This window comes from Colobus angolensis, unplaced genomic scaffold, assembly GCF_000951035.1.
Source record: "Colobus angolensis palliatus isolate OR3802 unplaced genomic scaffold, Cang.pa_1.0 Scaffold102, whole genome shotgun sequence".
In the NCBI taxonomy this organism is placed as follows: Eukaryota; Metazoa; Chordata; class Mammalia; order Primates; family Cercopithecidae; genus Colobus; species Colobus angolensis.
The window spans coordinates 7,695,479-7,716,544 of record NW_012111142.1 but is presented as its reverse complement, the minus strand read 5'-3'; the positions used below and the strand labels follow the sequence as shown (position 1 = coordinate 7,716,544).

General features: G+C 42.9%; 2 protein-coding genes across 3 annotated transcripts in view; both read right to left on the bottom strand.

Moving 5' to 3' along the window:
• Nucleotides 1–21,066, bottom strand: part of DAB1 (Dab, reelin signal transducer, homolog 1 (Drosophila)) — a 1,258,753-nt gene that overhangs the window by 1,050,907 nt on the left and 186,780 nt on the right. The gene's annotated exons all lie outside the window — the stretch shown is intronic.
• On the bottom strand, nucleotides 4,965–6,151 carry LOC105511267 (heterogeneous nuclear ribonucleoprotein A1-like). The gene is made up of 2 exons (XM_011941404.1): nucleotides 5,407–6,151; nucleotides 4,965–5,271 (listed from the first exon to the last, which is right to left on the bottom strand). The coding sequence occupies exons 1-2, from the start codon at nucleotides 6,149–6,151 to the stop codon at nucleotides 5,039–5,041; spliced, it is 978 nt and encodes a 325-aa protein (XP_011796794.1). The 3' UTR covers nucleotides 4,965–5,038.

Below are 21,066 nucleotides of genomic sequence, written 5' to 3'. Positions count from 1 at the left end.
GGAATGAATCACCAAAATATTAATGTATAGCCGTTGTGCTGCTCTTTCCAAACTGCTAACACAAGGTAGTAAGAAGGCAGATAAGAGACCAAAATTCTCTGTCCCTTTTGAGCCGATCTTGTTAGTGACATTAGCTCTATCTATGTACTAATTTCTTTATCAACATGAAAGGTACATCACAGAACCTACGTAAACAGGTCAAGTGATATAATTTCATATTAGAAAACAAATGCCTTTAGGTACCATAAAAAACAATTTGGATAATATATTTCTTTCACTTCTAGCAGAATTTCAAGTTTAAAAAAAGTTAGAGTTGGAGAAACTTCAAAGACAGTATAGCCCAAACCCTTCAATATATGGATTGATACGTTTACCTCTTCTATTTCCACTGTTTGCAGTGCTTTTTCAATCTGATCCATCTGACAACACTCTCTTCACCCATGACCCATGATGTCCTCACAGTCACTCCTACTCTAAAGCCTTCCATGAATCTCACAAAAGTAATACTCACTTCCTCTTTGGGTCTCTGGGAGTAGTAGTTAATGTCTGGTCTTTTCTCATCTATAAAATGAGATCACTATTGTGCCATGAAATGAATACTTGACAGAGTCAAACAGAGAGGACAATCACAACCCACCTTTTTTCTTTTTTTTTAAAGACAGAGTCTTGCTCTGTCGCCCGGGCTCAAGTGCAGTGGCACGATCTTGGCTTACTGCAACCTCCGCCTCCCAGGTTCAAGCGATTCTCCTGCCTCAGCCTCCCGAGTAGCTGGGATTATAGGCACACGTCACTACACCTGGCTAATTTTTGTATGCTTAGTAGAGACGGGGTTTACCATGTTGGCCAGGCTGGCCTTGAACTCTTGACCTCGTGATCCACCCGTCTCAGCCTCCCAAAGTGCTAGGATTACAGGCGTGAGCCACTGTACTCACCACAACTTACCTACTTTATAACATTGTAGATGTGTCAATTACCTGTATATTTAATCTCAGATCCCTTCTGTCTTTCTTTGAAAAATTTGCAGGAAACAACATTTCCTTAGCTTACTTCTTTTTGAGTTTCTGAGTATGTATTACTAATTTGAGGCTGTGGGAAGTTGGAGACCAGGAGGGAAGAGGGACAGGGTATTTTTACCCTTGGCTTTCTGGTTTGGGATTGCATCTCCAGAAATGGTAGCATCTACTCCAGGGCTCCTCTGTGCTTCTACCTTCTGAAGGTGACCCTGGTCTCTAGGATTTGGTGGTACCACCTTTTCTCCCTATTCCTCTAGCCTGGGGGTTACAGTGGCTTCCTCCTATTGCTGCTCTCTGGCTTGTTTGAATATCCTCTTTTCACTTCTTAGCTCTTCCATCTTGTATGCGACCATCTCCTGTATTGAATCTTCCCTGTTTCAAATACCTAGACAGATTTCTGTTTTCTGAGTATCTCCTGTTATATTAGACAAAGAGAAAAGGAGAGGAGAAACAACTAATATAATTATTGACAATGTACTGCATATCAGGCTTTTACTCTGGGTGTTAAATTCATAATTTCACTATAGCATAGTGGTTAAGGTTACAAAGTTTGTCAGAGACACCAGACTTCAGATCCCAGTTCTGACACGTACAGACTTAGTCTTACCCTGTTTCTACATCTGTCAATTAGAGATAAGAGTAGTATTTACATGTAGAGTTCAGAGGATTCAGAATTATATGTATAAAAGCACTTATCACAGAATCCAACACACAGTACTCAATGTTAGTTAATGTTAGTTATTAACAACGAATTTATAATAATAATCTGAACAAACCAATAAGGCTGGTATTATTAATATTCCTCAGGACATGTGAGAAAATCAAGATTCATAGAAATGAGGTAATATGCCCAAGGTCACATAGCTAATAGAGGGATGCTAGGATTAGAACTCTGACTAGAAAATCTGTTTTTTTCTACTATACAGAATGGGCTCACAGATGGAAACATACATCTGGAATCTATATAGATATTATAGTTTATGAATATAAAGCTTAAATTATCTGGCTCCCTAGTTAATTGCATTGTTGTTAGGAGCAGAATTTGAGAGTATCCCAAATCCTGACAAACCCTATCCTGCAGGCTGGCCTACAGCACTGCAAGGACAGCAGGTTGGTCAGGGCTGGCAGCGGGAAGCACTTGGCACTGGGAAGCCACACACCCACTCCGACGGGCCCGCTGGCAGGGGCTGTGGAGTGGGCCTCACCTACTCATTACTGCCATGCTGAGGGGGTAAGGGCTAATGGACTGCCAGTCCAGGGGGACGGTCTGTAGCTCCGCGCAGCTCTCTCCACAGCATCTAGGCCTGAACCTGTGACCCCAACTCCGCGAGCAGAGCCATAACCCACCCCTGAGACTGCCGGCATTAAGATCCTCTCATTACTGGCCATGCAGATTGTTCCCAGCGATAATGAGGTGGCAAGAGAAGAAACCATCCTGGGGGAACTTCTGAGAGCCAAGCCTTCGACAGTAGATGAATTCCTAACCTGCCGTTTTAAAAACTGTCTCTCCAAATTGCCAGGAATATTTTTTTCTAGGAAAGCTTTGACCCTTCTCTTTGTCTTTATTTTTAGACTATGTGCTGAAAGAGGTAGAATTCCATACTCACTCACCCTTTCTTCCCTTGCATCTTTGTTTTTATCTCCATCCTTCTCTTGCCTCCTTTCTCTCCCTTTTTCTCTCTTTTCTCTTTTTCCCCTTTGTTCCTTCTCTTTTTTCCCTTTATTCTCCTATCCCTTCACACAGCATAAAGATGTAAGGTTTGGAACAAAATACATTATGGGTCCAAATTGCAGCTCTGCTCCCTGGTAATTAGGGATTTGGGCAAGATTATCAATTTTTTTTTTTTTTTTGGAGCTTCTGTTATTTATCTGAAAATGGAGACTAAAATTTTCAGGGTATTAAGGTAATTAAATGACCTTATTTATAGAAAGAGGCCTGTTAAGGTACATGGGCACATAACCAGCACAGAATAAATGCAGGTACCCTCCTATATTCAGCAAGGTTTTATTTAGTTGAGTCCATGTTATATGTCAAGTCCTGTGGTAGATACCAGGAGGCAGAATAAGTTTTGGTTTCTTCTGTTAAGTAAGTTTTCCATTTTGACACTCAAGAAACGCCTGGGAATTTTGAATTTTCTTAAACTAAATAAAGATAAATATTCTTCCTAGTGTACATCAAATATCCAATTGGATGTAACTAACTTCTTTTCTCAAAGCTAAGCAAACTGATGCAAAGGACATCATGGCAATTAAAATGTTTATTTCATCTAAATCATTTTCTTGGATGATATCTTGTCCCTCCCACAGAACACGTTTACAGAAAGAAGAACTTTTCTTTTGTTGATTTTATTTTCTGTTGATTTTTTTTCCGAAGGTAGGATTATGAACTACTTTAAGGCCCTCTGAAACTAGGAAGGATGTGAGTAAAGTAAAACGTCATATCCTGACTTTTATTTGCATTTTTAAAATTACTAATGAGGTTGAACACATTTCCATATTAGTTTCAAGGTACTTTGCTAGAACTTGTTTTATGATTTTAATTGGTTACTGTCCATCTGGTATCTTCTCTACTATGCCATGAGCTTCCAGAGAACAGAGCCTGAGCAGCACTTGTCTTTGTATTCTTTGTGTGGTGCAGTAAACAAAGCACTCACACAGACTGGATGCTGTAGAAAGAGTTCCTGCCGTGTGCCAGCCACTGGTGCTGGGGACAGAGGGATGGGAGCTCTCAGAGGCACACTCTAAGTCCAGGGACACCTATAATTTCTGGGCCACTCGCTGAGTGGAGAAGAACTGATTTTGTTTGAAACTGAAGTTCAAAGTCCAGCTCTGCCACTTACTGGTGGTCTGATCTTGGGCAAAGTTGCTTCATCTCTTTGAGCCTCAGTTTCTTTAGCTGTAAAATAAGGACAAGCTCCAAGATCCTTCCAAATTCTTATCATGACGTGATATTTGTGTAATATATACATAGCCTGAAAATGAGATTCAAACTTCAGTTATTTTGGAAATTCTGTTTATTATGCCATGGATTGTGTCAAGCAGTTTCACCCAAAAGAAATACAGCATGGGCTATGAATGCAAGCCATATATGTCACCTTAAATTTGCCACTTAGCCACGTTTAAGTAAAAATAAACAGGTGAAATGAATTTCAATAATATATTTTCTTTAATCCAATATATCCAAACTGTTATCATTTCAACAAGTGGCACCGGCCACATTTCAGGTGCCCAATAGCCACGTGTGGTTGGACAGCGTGGCGTGAAGTGTGGCACAGGGGAGGTGGGCCTTCACTGCTGCTGCTGCCCTCTGGTGGATGTACAGGTGAGTGGCCTCTCACAAATGTGGGGTGTGGGTACAATGAAGTCACCAGCCCGTGTGTCCTACTAACCTTTATGATAGCCCCTTCACTCCTCTCATTTAAAGCATAGATACTAATTTTCATTTTTTTAACCCATTCGCTTGTTTATGGTTAAAGAGCCACCTTCGATTCACTAGTCAAAGTAATCACATTGAATCACAGCAGAGCAGAATAAATGAAAGATCTTCATGCAATCCCATACATGTGAGAAATATGGGCTCTTCTACTGACACTCTCTCAGGCCAGGAACTTAACTAGGTCATCTCTCTGCCTCGGTTGAAATTCCAGTCAACAACTCTTTATCTGGCATCCAAGGAAGAAGGAAACATAGATAACCTGAACTATGTTTTTAAAGGCATTTATTCAGCATCACGATCAGACTATTACATTTAGCAATCAGCAGCATGGGTGCAAAAAACAATCTACATTAAAACCCTTTGTTGGAATGCTTTACACTTTCCACAGAACAGAAACTAAAATAACCTGTTATACAATTAGTCACAAATACAGTCCTCGAGTTTTTTTGCCCATACCCATGAGTATTTGTCCAAAACATGTCTTCTTTGTAGCTACCGCTGTGCATAGCTGAGTTCACAAATCTGTTGTAACCTGTAGCTTCCCTGTCACTTCTCTGGCTCTACTCTCCTGCTAAGCTTTGTTTCCTAATTAAAATCTTCTGCCACTGCCATAGCTACTGCTGCTACTGGAACCACCATAGCCACCTTGGTTTTGTGGTTTGGCAAAGTATTGGTCTCCACCACCATAGGGGCCAGAGCTTCTGCCTCCAAAATTTCCTCCCTTCATGGGTCCAAAATTTGAAAACTGACTGTTGTAATTGCCCAAATCACTGTAGCTTCTGCCACCTCCAAAATTGCTTCCACTACCACCACCAAAGCCGCCTCCGCCTCCGTTGTTACAGCTGTCATAGCTGCCACTCCCGCCATAGCCATTGTCCTGGTTTCCATAACCCTGTCCACCACATCCATAGCCTCTGCTTCCTCCAGAGTAACCAGCGCTGCCTCCTCCATAACCACCATCATTACCAAACCCATTATAACCATCCCCATTGCCACCACATCCACCACCACCACAGCTGCCACCAAAGCCACCATGACCACTAAAGTTTCCTCCACGACCAGAATTGTCATTCCCATCAAAACCACCTCCATGACCACCACCAAAGTTTCCAGAACTTCTTCGGCCTCTTTGGCTGGAGGAAGCACTAGCCATCTCTTGCTTTGACAGAGCTTTCCTAACTTCACAGTTGTGGCCATTCACAGTATGGTATTTCCGAATGACAATCTTATCCACGGAGTCATGGTTGTCAAAGGTTACAAAGGCAAAGCCCCTTTTCTTGCCACTGCCTTGGTCAGTCATGATTTCAATCACTTCCATTTTTCCAAACTGTTGAAAATAATCTCTTAGGTGATGTTCTTCAGTGTCTTCTTTAACGCCACCAACAAATACCTTTTTCACAGTTAAATGGCCACCTGGTCTTTGAGAATCTTCTCCTGAGACAGCTCTCTTTGTTTCCACAACTCTTCCATCCACCTTGTGTGGCCTGGCATTCATGACTGCATCCACCTCCTGCACAGTGGCATATGTGACAAACCCAAAGCCCCTGGAGCACTTGGTGTTTGGATCTCTCAGGACCACACAGTCCATGAGCGTTCCCCATTGCTCAAAATGGCTCCTCAGGCTCTCATCAGTTGTTTCAAAGCTCAGCCCTCCAGTGAAGAGCTTCCTCCACTGTTCCAGCTCTTTAGGAGACTCTGACATAGATATGATGACAGGGAGAAGAGAGACTTTAACGATGCTGCATCGGTGGCATCCACGGGCAGAAAGGAGCAAGCTGACAAACGTATCTTAACCTGAACTATTTTTGCACTTCTTTCCTATAATAGTTATGCTCAGAGTCATCCAGCAACCACATTGAAAGCTTCTGTGGGACCTTCTGCATCACTGGAGAAGGAATTGATTGTGTCTGGTAAATTATAATTCTTTCCAAATTAGAACCAACTATATGACATAGGTTGTGACCTGCTAGTAAGTAGAGTATTTGATGAGCTGGAGAAAATTATTTTGGAAAAGAAGAAAGAGATTTGGGATCCAGACTTAGGTTTGACTCTTAACTATGCTATTTGCTATATGACCTTGATTTTGAAATTTCGTCTTTTTAGATTTTAGTTTTCTTATCTGAAAAACAGAAATGATACCTCACATTGCAGGGTATTCTTAGTATTACATGATCACTATTTATTCAATAGATACTTATTGAGCACATATTATATGCCTGGCATACACACACATGCACACACACACACACACACACAGAGCAGTGAATAAAATAGAATCCACCTCTCCTTTCATGGTGCTTTTAGCTTGGTAGGGAAAGAAAAGTGTTTGAAAAGGGGGCATACAGGACACCATGAAGGCATGAAGTTGGGAACCTTATGGAGTCTCAGGCAGGGTACCCTAAAGAAGTGATATTAAATGGAGACCATAACAATGAGTAGAGATCATCTAGATAGAGAGTTGTATGGAGAAGGGTAGAGGGTGTATAAGGCAGTATTCTAGGCAAACAGAACAGCATGTGCAAAGGCCCTGAGTTAAAAGAGAACATAGATCAGTTGAGCATCTGAAAGCAACTCAGTCCAGAACAGAAAGAAAAAGCAATGAGGCTGAAATTTATCGGGCCAGATACAGCAGACTCTTGTGAGCCTATAAAAGTTTGGTACTATATTCAAAGAGCATGGAGCTATTGGAAGATATTAAACAGGAGAGTAATATTATTATATTTCTTTTTGAATTCTTTCTGGCTCTGCAGTAAGACAGGCATTCAGTTATGGTGAGGAGAACAAAGTGTAGGTTACAGCAGAAATAAAGGTGAAATATGATGGGATTTTGGTCTAGACATGTGGTAGTGTGATGAAGAGAAGGAATTAATCATTAATCTAATGAATATTTAGGTAGAATAAGAGAATTAACCACATTGCTTTATTTTTATGAGTTGAACAGTGGCACATGGCTGATAGATTTTGCCTTGCTGAGCTTTTCCTAAGTATCCATAGTTCATCCAGCAAATATTACTGATGCTCTACTACATGCTACATGTTCTCCTAGGTGTGGGAAACACTGTGATGTCTTATTCCATTTTGTGTTGCTATAAAGGACTACTTGAGTCTGGGTCATGTATCAAAAAAATTAGAAGATTTTTTTTTTAAATATATACTTTAAGTTCTAGGGTACATGTGCACAACATGCAGGTTTGATACATACGTATACATGTGCCATGTTGATTTGCTGCACCCATGAACTCATCATTTACATTAGGTATTTCTCCTAATGCTATCTCTCCTCCTCTCCCCCATCACCCGACAGGCCCTAGTGTGTGATGTTCCCTGCCCTGTGTCCAAGTGATCTCATTGTTCAATTCCCACCTATAAGTGAGAACATGCGGTGTTTGGTTTTCTGTCCTTGTGATAGTTTGCTCAGAATGATGGCTTCCAGCTTCATCGATGTCCCTGCAAAGGACATGAACTTATCCTTTTTTATGGCTGCATAGTATTCCATGGTGTATATGTGCCACATTTTCTTAATCCAGTCTATCATTGGTGGACATTTGGGTTGGTTCCAAGTCTTTGCTATTGTGAATAGTGCCGCAATAAGCATATGTGTGCATGTGTCTTTATAGTAGCATGATTTATAACCCTTTAGTAGTAGCACCTTTATAGTAGCATGATTTATAACCCTCCAGTAATGGGATTGCTGGGTCAAATGGTAATTCTAGTTCTGGATCCTTGAGGAATCGCCACACTGTCTTCCACAATGGTTGTACCAATTTACACTCCCACCAACAGTGTAAAAGTGTTCCTCTTTCTCCACATCCTCTCCAGTGTCTGTTGTTTCCTGACTTTTTAATGATTGCCATTGTAACTGGCATGAGATAGTATCTCATTGTGGTTTTGATTTACATTTCTCTGATGGCCAGTGATGATGAGCATTTTTTAATGTGTCTGTTGGCTGCATAGATGTATTCTTTTGCGAAGTATCTGTTCATATCCTTTGTCCACTTTTTGATGGGGTTGTTTGTTTTTTTTCTTGTAAATTTGTTTAAGTCTTTGTAGATTCTGGATATTAGCTTTTTGTCAGATGGGTAGATGGCAAAAACCTTCTCCTATTCTGTGAGTTGCCTTTCACTCTGATGGTAGTTTCTTCTGCTGTGCAGAAGCTCTTTAGTTTAATTAGATCCCATTTGTCTATTTTGGGTTTTGTTGCCATTGCTTTTGGTGTTTTAGTCATGAAGTCCTTGTCCATGCTTATGTCCAGAATGGTATTGCCTAGGTTTTCTTCTAGGGTTTTAATGGTTTAAGTCTAAAATTTAAGTCTTTAATCCATCTTGAATTAATTTTTGTATAAAGTATAAGGAAGGGATCCAGTTTCAGCTTTCTACATATAGCTAGCCAGTTTTTCCAGCACCATTTATTAAATAGGGAATCCTTTCCCCACTTCCTGTTTTTGTCAGGTTTATTAAAGATCAGAGGGTTGTAGATGTGTGCCATTATCTCTGAGGCTTCTGTTCTGCTCCATTGGTCTATGTATCTGTTTTGGTTACTGTAGCCTTGTAGTATAGTTTGAAGTCAGGTAGTGTGATGCCTCCAGCTTAGTTCTTTTGGTTTAGGATTGGCTTGGCCATGCGGGCTCTTTTTTGGTTCCATATGAAGTTTAAAGTAGTTTTTTCCAGTTCTGTGAAGAAAGTCATTGGTAGTTTGATGGGGATGGCATTGAATCTATAAATTACCTTGGGAAGCATGGCCATTTTCATGCTATTGATTCTTCCTATCCATGAGCCCACGGAATGTTCTTCCATTTGTTCGTGTCCTCTTTTATTTCATTGAGCAGTGGTTTGTAGTTCTCCTTGAAGAGTTCCTTCACATCCCTTGTAAGTTGGATTCCTAGGTATTTTATTCTCTTTGTAGCAATTGTGAATGGGAGTTCACTCATGATTTGGCTCTCTGTTTGTCGAAGAGAAGAGATTTATTAAGCTTACAATTCTGCAGTCTGCACAAGAAACATAGTGCCAACATCTGCTTTTGGTGATGGCCTTAGGCTGCTTCCACTCATTACGGAAGGCAAAGAAGTGCTAGCTTGTAGAGGTCTCATGGTGAAAGAAAAAGCAAGAGTGAAAGTGGGGAGCTGCCAGGGTTTTTTAAACAACCAGCGTTCATGGGACCTAATAGAGTAAGAACTTACTCACTTCCCAAAAATGGCTTAATCTATTCATGAAGGATCCACCCCCATGACCCAAACATCTCCCATTACCCAATTCTAAAGCTGCTTTCATATATTCAGCTATCTTTATAGCAAGACCCCACTCTTGGTACCAGTTTTCTTTTTCTATTTTGTTTTGCTATGAAGGAATGCCTGAGGCTGGATAATTTGTAAAGAGAAAAGGTTCATTTGGCTTACAATTCTGATGTGTGGAAAGGTTCAATATTGGACATCTAGTGGTCTCAGGCTGCTTCCACTCATGGCAGGCAGTAGGTGAGGGAGAGCCCATGTGTGCAGAGATGGCGTGGTGAAAGAGGCAGCAAGGGGCTGGGGAGTGCCAGGCTCTTTTTCAACAACCAGCTCTTGAAGGAACTTTAGAGCAAAAACTCACTCACCCCTGAGGGAGGGCATTACTCTATTTATGAGGGATCTGCCCCCATCACTCAAATACCTTCCATTAGGCCCCACCTCCAACACTGGGCATCAAATTTCAACATGAAGTTTGGAGGGAACAAATGACTAAACCATAGCAGATGGTAAATGAAAACAGACCAAAATTCCAGCTCTCATGGAAATTATATTCTTTTGGAAATATAGTAAAGATAATATATGAAAGTAGGTGTCACATGGTAGGAACCAAAAAACATAGATTCATTTCCTTCTTCCCTTTCCTAGTTATGGCAGAGAAACCCAATTTGTATATTTACATTTAAATAACTCTGTGAAATTAGTCTGCAAGCTAAACCAATGCTGTACTACCAGATAAAAGTTTGAGATTCCCATGGTGTCAACCATACTCGCTGTTGATCTCTGTTTGGATCTCACTTCCTGTCTTCTCACCTAATCCATGGCCCCACATTATTGACTGCTACTTATTTTCACTTGTATGCTATACTGAAGGGAACAACAAGAGGGAAGAAGTTAGCAAGGAAGAATAACACTAGAACTAAAAGTCAGGGCTTTCTTTTTGTTGAGCACATACTGGGCATCAGCACTGTGCTGACTTCTTTGCATCACAATTCTAGGAGTATGGCATTATCATCCCTGTTTCACAGATAAAGATGCTAAGTCTTAGTTTCCTGGGATGAGAAGTTCCTTCTGTCTGAATAATTAGCAAGCAATTTTAGCTGCCTTTCTCCTTCAATTTCTCTGCCAAGAGGAGATAACAGAGTAACTCCTATATCTACAATTTTAAAATTCTCATGGCTTAAAGACTCTACCAGTGCAAAGAGTTCTTTCCACTCCTCCATCTTTATTTCATAACCTCATACCATTCATTTTTGGTCCAGGTTTCTTTCTTTAGCTCCATAAGGCATCTCAGATTTTGTGTTTCAGCCAACAGGCATGCATGGGGACACCAGATACTCTATTTAAAAGCATGAACTACTACATTAACAAGAAGTATTTACACGCTATGGGTTGAGAAACCTGCATCTCCTAACTGCAATGGACGAAGGGCTGCCTGCAATGCTGCTGGTTACAGCTAGACATAAAACCCATTATCAGTTCATTGGCTGTTTGGACATAAAACTGCTTGGTCTCACAAAGATATTTCCTCACCATGGGGATAAGTTTAATAAGAACTACAGATGATAGTAAAAAGCACATTTATTTCCTATAACCTACAGCAAGTCTTTATTGCATATAGGATAAATAACAGGCCACTGTGAGTTACTGGTCTGTAATTCCACTTAGGAGGTTTGGGGCGTGAAACACAGTGGGGAGAAATTGCTGTTTTAAAAATGAGGCCTGGGAGTTGGAGGCCCAGGAGAGGAGGAAGATGACTTTCTGTGTGAAAACATGACAACCCGCTGTCAAGCAATGGTCCAGCACAGCCACATTCATGAAGGCATGGGCAGCCTTTCTACTCAGCAGCAGGTGGCCTGAGGCAAAATTACTAAGCAATACAAACATTATCTTGCCTCATACTTAATGATTTTCAAAGCTATACCATAACCCATCTTTTCACTGGACCCTTACAAACACCACTGGAGATAAGCAAAATGAGGACTCTTATCCCCATTTTACAGATGGGAGAGCAATGTTCACATAGGACAGCCAGGATTTCAGAATATGCTGTTGTATCATGCAGAACACAGACCTTCAAAGACCACAGGATCTGCAGATCTGGCTCCTGTTACCTCTCTGATCTCATCACACTCAGTTCCCAGCATGCACATCCTTGCTTCTTCTCAGATGCTCCAGGCATGCTCTGGTTTATTGCCTTTGTGCGTGACCTTCCTTCTACCTGGAATCCTCATCCCCCAGGTATCAGAATGGTGTCCTCCCTCAACTCCATTTAGATCTGTGCTCACATATCACCTTCATTCTACTCTATTTCCATTTGCAACCCCACCCCTGATACTCCCTCTTTCCCTTTTCTGCTTTGTTTTTATCCATAGCATTTAATCATCTTCTGACAGTCAGTATATTGTCTTTATTTGTTTACTATCTACTTTTCCCATCAGAATGTAAGCTCCTTGAGGGCAGAGAATTTTGTCTGCTTTGTTTACCACTATATGTTTGACCAGTGATGGACATATGCTAGATGCTCAGCAGATACATGCTGAATAGATTAATGTACGCATACATCTATATTAGTACTACAGGGAATGAGGGTGAGTGATCACAGGGCTTCAAGAAAGGGTCTCACTCTGTCACCCAGGCCGAAGTGCAGTGGTGTCATCTTGGCCCACTGCAACCTCTGTCTTCTGGGCTCAAATGATCCTCCTGCCTCAGCCTCTCAAGTAATTGGAAACACAGGCATGTGCCATCACGCCCAGTGATTATTATTATTTGTATTTTTTGTATAGACAGGGTCTCCCTGTGTTGCTGAGGCTGGTCTCAAACTCCTCAGCTCAAGCAATCCACCTCCCTTGGCCTCACACAGTGCTAAAATTCCATGTGTGAGCCGCTGTGCCTGACCTCATGTGCATTCTTAACGTTGGGTTATGTCACCTTGCTCATCACAACCTAACTTCCCCATTTTCTGGCTCCCAGGCTCTGCCTTCTCATCAGTGCCCCAGTGCAAGATGCCTTCTGTCTGATCCTCCAGATCCATGCTCCAGGCTTCTCCACTCAGCCCAGGGCCCCAGGATGCTATCCATGTGAACTGCACCATGGGCTCTCTTGTTCTCTTTTGTCCTCCGGTTGAGGTAGGCCAACAGGGTCTTGAAGAGACCAAGTTAGTGTATTCACTCCGTTGGCTTCCTCCCTGTGTCATCACCTTGGGATGGCTTCCTTTCTCAACCAAAAGTCACTGCTCTGCTCAAGATGGCTTCTTCACAGGACTTCCTGGTCTTAGTTCCAGTACCTGCTCCTTCACCCACACCATCCATTTCCAGGGGTGGTAGCAGCCCTGCACATTGCTCTATCTCCTATGTTTTCCCTACACTCTGCTCACTTAAACAATCCCTTTATTAAACCCTCTTTGAATTACTCTAATCCAGTGTACCTTCAATTTCTACTAGGACCCTAACTGATGACATACTTTGTAAACTCTGATTTTCCCCTCTGGCCTCAGTCAACCTGATTCTCCCTCTTTCAATGGGAGTGTGCATATTACATGTGTAAAATGCCTACCACAGTGCTTAATATATTGTAAGTGCTCATGAATATTTATTTTTTTTATTACGAATCCCTTCATAATCTGATTCCTGTCTTCTTTTCATCTTTAATCATTTCTACTCCCCTTGGCCACCCCCATTGTACTGGGTTAAATAGCATCCCCTCAAAATTCATGTCAACCCAGAAACTCAAAATATAACCTTATTTGGAAGTAAGATTCTTGCAAATGTATTTAGTTAAAATGAGGTCATACTGGATTAGGGTGAGTCTAATCCTGTTGAATTAGACCAATAGGATCTAGCCCAATAGGACAAATTAGAAACCACCCTAATCCAATAACTGTTATCTTTATAAGAAGAGAAAACCGAGACACGCACATAAGTAGAACAGCCACGTAACGACGGGCAGAAACTGGAGCACTACGGCTGCAAGCCAAGGAATGCTGAGGACTGCTAGCAACTGCTAGAAGATAGAGAGAGGCAAGGAAGGATTCTTCCCTAGAATCTTCAGAGAGAGCATAGCTTTGCTGACACCTTGGTTTTGGACTTCTAGCCTCTAGAAACTGCAAGAGAATAAATTTCTGTTGTCTTAAGCTACCCCAGTTTGTGGTATTTTGTCATGGCAGCTTTAGGGAATACATATACCCACCAACTCCACATTGAGTGCCCACAATGAACACGGTCTTTCTCACCTCCAGGTCCTTGCATAAGCTGCCTAGGAGCATCCTCTCACCTGTTTTCCACCTGACCACCTCCTCCTTGCTATTCCTCACATTGTGCCGCCTTATCCTGAGACCCTCCCTGACCATCCAGGTCTAGCTTAGGGTAGCCTCTCTTCTGAGTTGCACTACACTCTGTCTTTTTGCCATCACAACACCTATCACATTGCACAACAGTTGCAACACTGTTATGTGACTGGTTGTAACACCATTTATTGCACTGTAGGATTTGTGTGGACAACCCTCTCCATCTTATAATCCAATCTGTCTATTCTTAGTTGTATTATGGGTGCCTAGTATGTGTTACTGCTGAGTGGCACTCATTAATTGCTTACTACATACTCAGTACCATTCTAAGTTATTTATATTAACTCATGTACATCAACTTGCTACCTTATGAGGTAGGTACAATTAATTTTCCCATTCTGTAGTTGGCTACAATGAAAAGCACCGGCTGAGACATCTGCATTATTCTTGGCATTCTTCCAGGTGCACTTTGCAATTCCACCAGCAAACCCCATTGCATGATTTCAGTTTCCAAGTGCAAATCCATCTTAGCCTTAAACTCATTTATGCCATTCGCTCCCACTATATCAGCTACGCTCGACTGTTGCATGGTGCAATAACTCTCTGCCAGCCTCCGAACAGTTTTCCCAGTCATCAGGAAGGTGCAATTGATTCAAAGTGTTAATATTTGCTCACCACTGAGACCATCCGGGGACTTCATCACTCATAGCAATGCCACCCGCTGGAGCTACAGAAGTGCAGGGCTCTCAAAGGCTATGCATGAGCTGATGATGAGAGATGCAGGCTTCTTGGATAAGCAAAATCTCATCACAGAAAGATGTGCATCCTCTCCCCTAACTTGGGCTTTCTGGCAGACAGATGAGAAGAGGTTTAAAGTAAAATAAATGGAAATTGCATATCTGTTCATGCTATGAAATCCTGGAGTTCCTGAACCCTCACACATTCATTGAACTACCTTGTATATTAAACATGTACTAAGTGCCAGACTTTCTGCTAGTTGCCAGGAACACAACACAAAATAAAAGAAAGGCTCCATGGTACCCATCTTCCTGCCTTCAGGTAGGAACACACCTGTACATCTGTGGCCATCTGCTCTATCTCAGTTCCTTTAAGACAACTGGACTGACTCACAGAGAAAAGTGAGGACTGTACCAGGGCCATTTGCAGTGAAGGTCTCAGCCCCACCTTCTTGCTCTGCACACAGCTTGCCCCTGCCTGTCTCCCTCACTGTGTCCTGCCTCTTAGCATGGGTTGCTATTTTAAGATCCTCCTTTTGCCTCCCTGGGCTGATCACTGCCATTACACCTTTCTTGGAAGCAGCAAAATGGGGTGGCCATGAGCATGGGCTCTCAGCCAGGCAGCCTGAGTTGAATCCATCTCTGCTATACTCTAGCTGTATAACCATAGGGAAGTCACTGCAACCCACCTGCCCCAGTTTCTTCATCCATAAAATGGCAACACAAATGACAGTCACTACTTAAGAAGGTTGTTGAGACAATTGAATGAGGTAACAGGCAAAGTGTTTAAGACAGTGCCTGACACACAGTAATCACTCAATAAACATGCTGGGTAATTCTGTTATTAGTATTATTATCACCTGGTTGATGCTGGATACACACATGCTACTATAAATCTTGTCATCTCTTTTTATTTATGCACATATTTTTCTTTTGTTTAGCAAAGGTTTATCAACTGGCCACAAGGCCCCATTTAGGAACTATGGGGGCTACAGAGGAGAAATAAGATGCAGTCCTCAACTTCAAGGAGCACACAGTCTAATGGCATAAACAAGCAAGACTTAAAAATAGCCCAATGCACTACGTGGGGTGCTTTATATGCTTGCCATTTTCAGTCTGCCCAATAATCTCATGGAGTAAGCACTCATTATCGTCATCTTCATTTCACAAGAAGTCACAGTGAGGCTAAGCAATTTTTCCAGGCTTACACAGCTAGGAAATGTCAGAGAAAGGATGCAACAACAGGCAGTCTGACTCCAGAGGCGACACTCAGGGTCCCTATGCTAGGCAACGATCATGGCACTGACAACTGTGCTGGAACTTCCTGGGAGCCCCCGGGAAGGCAGCACAAAGAGGACTGATTTCTGACTAATGAGCAGGATTTTTCATGTAGTGCAGGGGAGGGCACACCAATCCGGGAGGAGCAGGCTGAGCAAAGTGGGGAGAGCACACATTAGGGGAAAGGGGCAGTCTGGGGATTCCCGAGGCTGGCCTCTGTGTGGGGAGAGCAGCAGGGTGAGGAGGAAGGGTGGCAAAGGAGCCAAAGGTCGGGCAAGTCCAGGCCAAGGAGTCCACACATCTCTCATACGCAGTAGGGGCTCACAGGCTGAATGATGTGGTTGGATCTGCAATTTAAGAAGAAAATCAAAAGCCAACTCTCTCCAACAGACTTCTCTGCTGGCTCTCTAAGGTAAGGAGGAGGTACAGAAGACAGCCAGAATCATGCCCACGGTTATGTGTATTATGGTCTGTGCTGTGGATGAAAGAGCATAGAGATTCCTGTAGATAGACCAGTTTTTCACCCTCGATTTCCTTCTTCTTACTGTATGACTTTGGAAAACTTGCCTCATATCTCTGAGCTCATTTGCTCCCCAGGGTAAAGAGCAACTGGTGAAAGCCACCTCACAGGGTAGATAAGTGGAAGAGTAAATTGGGAAAATGCAGGTGCCCAGGAGATCTTTATTTTTTTTTTCTGACAGTTCCTCTGTTGCTGCCCTTTCTGCACCTTCTGTGGGGTGTTCGGAATCTCCTGCCCAAGGGCCCATAAAGTCCTGGCCTGCGAACAGAGAAGCATGTCTCAAGTGTTATAAGTGAGTGTGCAGAAGTCCCAGAGTACTGCCAATTCTCAGCTGCCTGGGCCAGCAGCCATGGGCTGTTAAGCAAGAGGTGACATTAGCTTGAGCAGTGTCTTCCATGATTACCTTTGTTCACACACCTTTTCCTGCCGTGACATCACATTACAACATGGAGCATCTGGTTCCTTGGCAGGAGAATGCCACATCTAACTGTGGGAGGACACTGTTTGGGGAAGCCAGCCAAGCCAGAGGCTGCCTGCCTCCCTGCTGCTTCCTCCAGTGCTGACAGCAAGAAGGATGAAGAAGAAGGAAGAGCCCCGGGTCCTCAGGGCCTCCATCCCTCTCTTTGGCAGGGGAGAGGACCAGTCGTGGCCAGGGCAGAGGATGCTCAGATCTGACATGGGCTCAGAAACGTCCTCACTGACCCCATTCTTTCACACACATGGGCTCAACACCTCAGGGTATCAGAGAATATGCAGCGAAAAATCCATAGGCTTTCGAATGAAAAAGACCCAGGAGTGAGTTCTAGCTTTGCAACCCTGAGCAAGTCACTTAACCTCTCTGTTTTAGTATTCTAGGGTCGCTGAAACAAAGTGCCACAAACCAGGTGACTTCAACAACAGCATTTACTGTCTCACAATTGAGGAGCTAGGAGTCCCAGATCAAGGTGCTGGCGGGGCTATTTCCTTCTGATGGCTGTGAGATGAATCCATTCCAGGCTTCTCCTCTAGCTTCTGGTAGTGTTCTGGTGACCTTTGGCATTGCTTGGCTTTTAGAAGAGTCATACTGATCTCTGCCTTCGTCTTCACATGGCACTGTGTCTGTCTTTCTGTCTGTCCAATTTTTTCCTTTGTATAGGGACATCAGTTATACTGGATTACAACCCCCTCCCCGGCCCCTCATAATGGCATCTCTTAACTAACTCTATCTGCAATGACCCTATTCCCAAACAAAGTCACATTCTAAGGTACTGAATGTTAGGACTTCGACATATACATCTGGGGTGAGAGGAGGGGTACAGCTCTACCCATAACATTCTCTAAGGCTGTTCTCGTCTCAGTAGAGTGAGGGTAATAACGGCGGATAAAGCTTTAGTATCCCCACAGGGCTTATTGCACCTCACAGGGCTGTGTGACAGTCAAATGAGGCAGGGAATGTAACTACCTGACAAAGAGCAGGTATCAGTAAATGTGATTTCCTTTCTCCAAGATGGAGAGAGACTTCTTTTCCATGTAGTTAATCTGCTATCCACAAATTAACTGAGCTTAGTATCTACCCTAATGTGCCCCTAGTAGGAATTTAAAGGTCATTTAACCCAACCTCCATCTCAAATAGTAAGGAAACTGAGGCCTCAAAAAATCATTTTGCTGATTTAATGACTAGCCTTGGGCTAGAACTAATTTTTCTCCTTGGAATAAGAAGCCATTTAATCCAGGGAACATTCTCTGTATTAAAATATCCTACATATAGCTCCTCACTGCCCTACAATAACACTTGCAGTTTGTCTTATGTAGCATAAGCGGTCTTTCTCAAACCTTCCCCGTAGCCATCACCTTGTTCAGGTTGTTCTACACAATAGCAACAGGCAGGGATAACTTATGGCACTAGACAGATGAGGAAACGGAGGCTCCGAAAGCTACAGGGCTTGGTAGAGGTCACAGACCTCATAAGTAGAAAGACAAGAATTAGAGTGCAAGTCTCACTACAGCTTTGCCAGGGCTTTCTCCTCTATTGCATGGTTTTATATGTGTGTCTTAGTTACCTTCAAATGGTAGAATCTCATGCAAGATTCAAGGAGGGCTTCTTGGGAAGGCCCTGGCCACCTGCCTCTGCTGTTCCAGCTTCCAAGACCTTCCATACAACTATCCTTGCTTCCTCTTTGAAACATCCATCTTTCGTCTTGCTGCTCTGCTGCTCCACAGAATCCACAGTCACAGAGCAAGGCATGGGGAGACATGGCAAGCTCCTCAGGTTCTGTTCCTGGTGCAGGGTGAGGACACTCACTATGGTGCCAGGAATTCCAGCCCTGATGCTCTATCAGGTGAGACATTTGATGGAGGGCCTACCTAGTCACCCAGATGGCTTTCTGCTTTAAGAAAGTTTCTCAGCCCTGAGATGAGTAGATACTACACACCATGCTCTCCCTCACACAGGTGTGTCTGAAGGAACATGCACCGGGATCTGGGTGAGTCATTTGCAAGAAATGTCGAGAAAGCACACAATGAGACAACTGCATGTGAACATGGGGTTGACTGATAGAGCTGAAAAGTCAGAGAAGGCCAGGGCCAAACTCAGCATATGAACTCACAACTCTGATTTATCAACCAACTGATTTATTCATTCATTCATGCAACAAGTACTGATTGAGGGATTACCATGTGCAAAGCACTCTACTAGGTACTGCCCAGGAATAAGGAAGACAACATGGTCCTCACTACCTGGGGCTCTCTGGTCCTTCACCACAGACTGTCCGAAAAGGCCCATTCCATTGGCACCAAAAGGTTTGTTTTAGGGATAGAAAAGAACAAAATAATTACAGAAAACAAGGCAAGCAGCAGAGCCTTTTGGCTGCTCCAGGGTCACAGTGCTGTAAATAACAGAATGTTATAATGGCCTTGGGGTACAATAACTGAAGAGGGTGTGAGTCATTTCGTGATGCAAGAAAAAAAATGACATCTTTACAACAACTGCAAATTAGCCTTGCTATAGGAAAAAATCAGAGGCAATGTTTCACAGGAGCAAGGATTCTTACACATATCAACCTTTCAGAGAGGACTCTGTAGACCAGAAGCACTAGAACCTAAAGTCCAGTGTACAGCCTGGGCCCCCACACTAAGCACAGACTCGGCCTATGGTAGCCAGAATTAAGGTCATGGAGTAGAAACAGTGTCTATTTAGAAATCAGAGAGCTTGAAGTCTAGCATCTATCAAGCCCCTTGCAAGCTAGAGATCTTGGCCAAGCAACTGGGTGTCTCAGAGCCCTGAGTTTTTATCTGTAAAATGGGCATATTCACAACAAAATACAAGGAGAGCCCACTATGTGGTCTCTGTGCTTTCTCTGCATTATCTTGCCTAGCCCCCAACTTAACCCTGTGAAGTAGGTCCTAGGTTATCACTATATTTCACAATGGGAAAGTCGCAGGTGGACAGCCCACGCAAGCTGCCATTTCTACAGCGGCTAAGTGGAGAAGATACAACTGGTGCTCTACAGCACTGAACCCTTAACAGCTTTAACAATAATAATAACTGATTCCCAGTGAGAAAGTGAGGAATACATGAAATGGCATGTGTAAAAGCATTTGTTAAAAATCACAAAGTATTGCATGCAGATGAGGGGGTTTATTATTTCTTCCCTCCGTGGGCATGAATAGACTTACAATAAGCCAAAGAAATTTCATGTTAAATCCTACTCACCCTTTATTCCTCAACTGTTACAGTAAAATGAGGGGCTGGGGATTTTGGGAAACAGTCAGGAGCCAAGGAACCAGCTATAGAGATATGAGATAGGGAAGAAAGAACCACGGGGCCTCGTGGTGCACACAATTTGCAAGCTGATGTACAAACTATTTGCTGGGACCAATTACTCTCATCTTAATTAATGAACACACAAGCCACAATCTCTCTGAGAAATGCGAAAAAATATGGCATGTGTTTAGAGGCTGCAGTGTGCCAGCCACCAGATCTGGAAGTACCTTCCTCAGACTGCTGGGCTGGGAGTCACCATGGAGACCACATTTTAGCATCCTAATGACACTGAAATTCAGTTCAAACCAGCTTTTCAAAGTGCCCATGTGAAGTGCTTGCTGTGTGGCTGGCAGTGGTTTAGGTGCTGTGGGGTGCTCAGAATAAAGGCAGCCCACTCCTTGCCCTAGAGGATGAAGGAGGAAGGATTGTTCGTCAACCCAGCCTTGATTTTGTGCCTCCAGTCTACTCAGTGCGGTGCCTGACACTGCAGGGGACTCCAAAGCTGAGGCCACCGACTTGCTTTCCAGGTATTTAACTTGGACAGTTGGTAATGACAATAGATAAATTTGCTGAAGGCTTATTCTGAGTTAGGTACTATGGTACCTATGCCAATTGCATATATTATCTCGTTTTATCCTCACAACAACCCCATGAATGAACTGACTATTAATTGCTAAAATTTATTGAGCACTTACCCTGTGCTATGCATGCCCTAGGCCAAGTACTGGTAGTTCCCAGGATTTAAAAGCTTGGGCAAGATCACTGGTTAGGAAGTGTCACAATCAGGATTTGAACCCAGGATGTTTAGCTTCAAATGCAGGGTGAATTTAACCA

Coding starts and splice junctions, on each gene's coding strand:
- LOC105511267 (XM_011941404.1), bottom strand. CDS start 6,151: ATGTCAGAGTCTCCTAAAGAGCTGGAACAGTGGAGGAAGCTCTTCACT. Junction 5,272..5,406: donor TAATGGGTTTGGTAATGATG/GTGGTTATGGAG, acceptor ACGGAGGCGGAG/GCGGCTTTGGTGGTGGTAGT.